Source organism: Salvelinus alpinus, chromosome 6 (genome assembly GCF_045679555.1).
Source record: "Salvelinus alpinus chromosome 6, SLU_Salpinus.1, whole genome shotgun sequence".
NCBI classification, from domain to species: Eukaryota; Metazoa; Chordata; class Actinopteri; order Salmoniformes; family Salmonidae; genus Salvelinus; species Salvelinus alpinus.
Window position 1 is genome coordinate 86,868,355 of NC_092091.1, and position 4,901 is coordinate 86,873,255.

The following is a 4,901-nucleotide window of genomic DNA, read 5'->3' on the forward strand; positions in this document are numbered from 1 at the left end:
AGTCAGTCCTATTATCACCACCACCAGTCAGTCCTATTATCACCACCACTAGTCAGTCCTATCATCACCACCACTAGTCAGTCCTATTATCACCACCACTAGTCCAGTCCTATTATCACCACCACTAGTCCGTCCTATTATCACCACCACTAGTCAGTCCTATTATCACCACCACTAGTCAGTCCTATTACCACCACCAATAGTCAGTCCTATTATCACCACCACTAGTCAGTCCTACTATCACCACCACTAGTCAGTCCTACTATCACCACCACTAGTCAGTCCTACTATCACCACCACTAGTCAGTCCTACTATCACCACCACTAGTCAGTCCTACTATCACCACCACTAGTCAGTCCTATTATCACTAGTCAGTCCTACTATCACCACCACTAGTCAGTCCTACTATCACCACCACTAGTCAGTCCTACTATCACCACCACTAGTCAGTCCTACTATCACCACCACTAGTCAGTCCTACTATCACCACCACTAGTCAGTCCTACTATCACCACCACTAGTCAGTCCTACTATCACCACCACTAGTCAGTCCTATTATCACTAGTCAGTCCTACTATCACCACCACTAGTCAGTCCTACTATCACCACCACTAGTCAGTCCTACTATCACCACCACTAGTCAGTCCTACTATCACCACCACTAGTCAGTCCTACTATCACCACCACTAGTCAGTCCTACTATCACCACCACTAGTCAGTCCTACTATCACCACCACTAGTCAGTCCTACTATCACCACCACTAGTCAGTCCTATTATCACCACCACTAGTCAGTCCTACTATCACCACCACTAGTCAGTCCTACTATCACCACCACTAGTCAGTCCTATTATCACCACCACCAGTCAGTCCTATTATCACCACCACTAGTCAGTCCTACTATCACCATCACTAGTCAGTCCTATTATCACCAGTCAGTACTATCACCACCACCACTCAGTCGACCTGTGGTGGATGAGTAGCCAGGCCAGCCCAGCTCAGTTCAGTTTGTGTCAGTAGAATAACTGAATCAGTCCTACCTGTTTGCTGTACTTATTCCCCGTTTGGGATCCATACTCAGAACACTGGTCTGACCCCAGAGACATGGCATCAGCATTCCCACTTCCCCCACTACCACTGGACCCTCCAGACCCCACAAAGGTGTTAGAGGGGGGCAGCTCCTGTACGGCCTGGTGCTTTTTCCCCTCGGCTGGGGGGCTGTAGGGCTGGAGGTGTACCGCGGGGAGCGGCGAGCTTGACTTATAATGCCTGGCCAGATCTGGGCTCGACTGGTGATGCCTGGCGCCCATGCGTGGGCTCCCGGGGTCTCCGTCCACAGCGCAGTACCTCGCCGCCAACCTCTCGCTGGCGCTGCTCACGTCCTCGTCGTCATCGTCGATGTCGGCGATGTGGTGGTCGTTGCCGTGGCGACGGAGCCCGTTGACCGTGACGATGCCGCTGTAGAGTGGCCGTTCTGTTTTATTACCGGCTCCGGCTCCTCCAGCGCCTGCGTTCCGTTTGTCCCTGCGGGGCTTCCGTCCGCGGTCCAACGTCCCTCCCCTGGTTTGTGGCACGGCCGGTTGAGGGCTAAAGAAATCCTCCTCTGGTTCTTTCTTCCCGGCCTCGTATCCGTTCTTGCCCTGGGCGCCGCACTGGCGGGCCATCACCACTAGGAGGATGACCAGGATGACTGCGGCGGCGCCCGCCAGCACACCGATGGCTACCGAGAGACGCTGTTTCCCCAACGCTCGCTCGCTGTCGGGGTCGCCCGCGATGTCCAGGTAGAGAGGGGCGGCCAGACTACGAGCCACCTAGAGAGAGGGGTGGTGGGTGGGAAGGGGATATAAAAGAATTCAAGGGTTTATGTTAAGAAAAGCAGACACTGTAAATCACTACTCTGCCCTACCAAGGCAAAACGCAGTAACCACCAATTTGGTAAAAAAATCTCTGATCTGCTGTGATGGCCAGGTATATTATCTGATGAATGTGGTATTTAGTTTCCTTACACAAGAACAAGGCAGTTGTTCAGAATATATCATGGAGTCTGTCTAGACAGAAAAATACTTTGAAGTCAGATTTTGCAGTAAAAAAACATTACTTAGTTACGGCGTTTTGCATTATAACGCCAGAGTGAGTAGACTACAAGACACCCGGAGAAAGAGAGAGAGAAAAATCAATACATTTACATATCGAAATATTATTTCAGACTAAATTATATCAATATCTGACTTCTAGTATCGAACTGTAAAAAATAAATAAACAAAATTTAATAAAATGCTAGGTAGCATTAGTCGGCGGCTGTAGCTAGTCGGCTGTAGCTAGTCGGCTGTAGCTAGTCGGCTGTACCTAGTCGGCTGTACCTAGTCGGCTGTACCTAGTCGGCTGTACCTAATCGGCTGTAGCTAGTCGACTGTATCTAGTCGGCTGTATCTAGTCCGGCTGTAGCTAATCGGCTGTAGCTAGTCGGCTGTACCTAGTCGGCTGTAGCTAGTCGGCTGTATCTAGTCGGCTGTAGCTAGTCGGCTGTATCTAGTCGGCTGTAGCTAGTCGGCTGTATCTAGTCGGCTGTAGCTAGTCGGCTGTAGCTAGTCGGCTGTATCTAGTCGGCTGTACCTAGTCGGCTGTACCTAGTCGGCTGTACCTAGTCGGCTGTATCTAGTCGGCTGTACCTAGTCGGCTGTACCTAGTCGGCTGTACCTAGTCGGCTGTACCTAGTCGGCTGTATCTAGTCGGCTGTACCTAGTCGGCTGTAGCTAGTCGGCTGTATCTAGTCGGCTGTATCTAGTCGGCTGTACCTAGTCGGCTGTAGCTAGTCGGCTGTAGCTAGTCGGCTGTAGTTAGTCGGCTGTAGCTAGTCGGCTGTAGCTAGTCGGCTGTACCTAGTCGGCTGTAGCTAGTCGGCTGTACCTAGTCGGCTGTAGCTAGTCGGCTGTACCTAGTCGGCTGTAGCTAATCGGCTGTAGCTAGTCGGCTGTAGTTAGTCAACTGTATCTAGTCCGGCTGTAGCTAATCGGCTGTAGCTAGTCGGCTGTATCTAGTCGGCTGTAGCTAGTCGGCTGTAGCTAGTCGGCTGTAGCTAGTCGGCTGTATCTAGTCGGCTGAAGCTAGGCGGCTGTATCTAGTCGGCTGTAGCTAGTCGGCTGTAGCTAGTCGGCTGTATCTAATCGGCTGTAGCTAGTCGGCTGTACCTAGTCGGCTGTAGCTAGTCGGCTGTATCTAGTCGGCTGTAGCTAGTCGGCTGTAGCTAGTCGGCTGTAGCTAGTCGTCTGTATCTAGTCGGCTGTAGCTAGTCGGCTGTATCTAGTCGGCTGTAGCTAGTCGGCTGTAGCTAGTCGGCTGTACCTAGTCGGCTGTAGCAAGTCGGCTGCAGCTAGTCGGCTGTATCTAGTCGGCTGTAGCTAGTCGGCTGTACCTAGTCGGCTGCAGCTAGTCGGCTGTATCTAGTCGGCTGTAGCTAGTCGGCTGTATTTACTCGGCTGTACCTAGTCGGCTGCAGCTAGTCGGCTGTATCTAGTCGGCTGTATCTAGTCGGCTGTAGCTAGTCGGCTGTACCTAGTCGGCTGTAGCTAGTCGGCTATACCTAGTCGGCTGTAGCTAGTCGGCTGTATCTAGTCGGCTGTAGCTAGTCGGCTGTACCTAGTCGGCTGTACCTAGTCGGCAGTAGCTAGTCGGCTGTATCTAGTCGGCTGTAATTATGTCGGCTGTAGCTAGTCGGCTGTATCTAGTCTGCTGTATCTAGTCGGCTGTAAGGTCAGTACTGGTTAGGGACATGGTAAGGTCAGTACTGGTTAGAGACATGGTAAGGTCAGTACTGGTTAGAGACATGGTAAGGTCAGTACTGGTTAGGTATATGGTAAGGTCAGTACTGGTTAGAGACATGGTAAGGTCAGTACTGGTTAGAGACATGGTAAGGTCATGGTAAGGTCAGTACTGGTTAGAGACATGGTAAGGTCAGTACTGGTTAGAGACATGGTAAGGTCAGTACTGGTTAGAGACATGGTAAGGTCATGGTAAGGTCAGTACTGGTTAGGGTCATGGTAAGGTCAGTACTGGTTAGAGACATGGTAAGGTCAGTACTGGTTAGAGACATGGTAAGGTCAGTACTGGTTAGAGACATGGTAAGGTCAGTACTGGTTAGAGACATGGTAAGGTCAGTACTGGTTAGGTATATGGTAAGGTCAGTACTGGTTAGAGACATGGTAAGGTCAGTACTGGTTAGAGACATGGTAAGGTTATGGTAAGGTCAGTACTGGTTAGATACATGGTAAGGTCAGTACTGGTTAGAGACATGGTAAGGTCAGTACTGGTTAGAGACATGGTAAGGTTATGGTAAGGTCAGTACTGGTTAGAGACATGGTAAGGTCACTACTGGTTAGATACATGGTAAGGTCAGTACTGGTTAGAGACATGGTAAGGTCAGTACTGGTTAGAGACATGGTAAGGTTATGGTAAGGTCAGTACTGGTTAGAGACATGGTAAGGTCACTACTGGTTAGATACATGGTAAGGTCAGTACTGGTTAGAGACATGGTAAGGTCAGGGTAAGGTCAGTACTGGTTAGAGACATGGTAAGGCCAGTACTGGTTAGAGACATGGTAAGGCCAGTACTGGTTAGAGACATGGTAAGGTCAGTACTGGTTAGAGACATGGTAAGGTCAGGGTAAGGTCAGTACTGGTTAGAGACATGGTAAGGTCAGTACTGGTTAGGGACATGGTAAGGTCAGTACTGGTTAGAGACATGGTAAGGTCAGTACTGGTTAGAGACATGGTAAGGCCAGTACTGGTTAGAGACATGGTAAGGTCAGTACTGGTTAGAGACATGGTAAGGTCAGTACTGGTTAGAGACATGGTAAGGTCATGGTAAGGTCAGTAGTGGTTAGAGACATGGTAAGGTCAGTACTG

At 50.1% G+C, this 4,901-nt stretch overlaps 1 protein-coding gene across 1 annotated transcript in view; it reads right to left on the reverse strand.

Moving 5' to 3' along the window:
* Nucleotides 1-1,013: 1,013 nt before the first annotated feature.
* The window catches only part of LOC139579788 (protocadherin-7-like), a 19,630-nt gene continuing 15,742 nt past the window's right edge, over nt 1,014-4,901 (reverse strand). The window contains exon 4 of the mRNA XM_071408607.1: nt 1,014-1,811. Coding sequence (XP_071264708.1) covers nt 1,014-1,811 — 798 coding nt within the window. The remainder of the gene's footprint in view (nt 1,812-4,901) is intronic.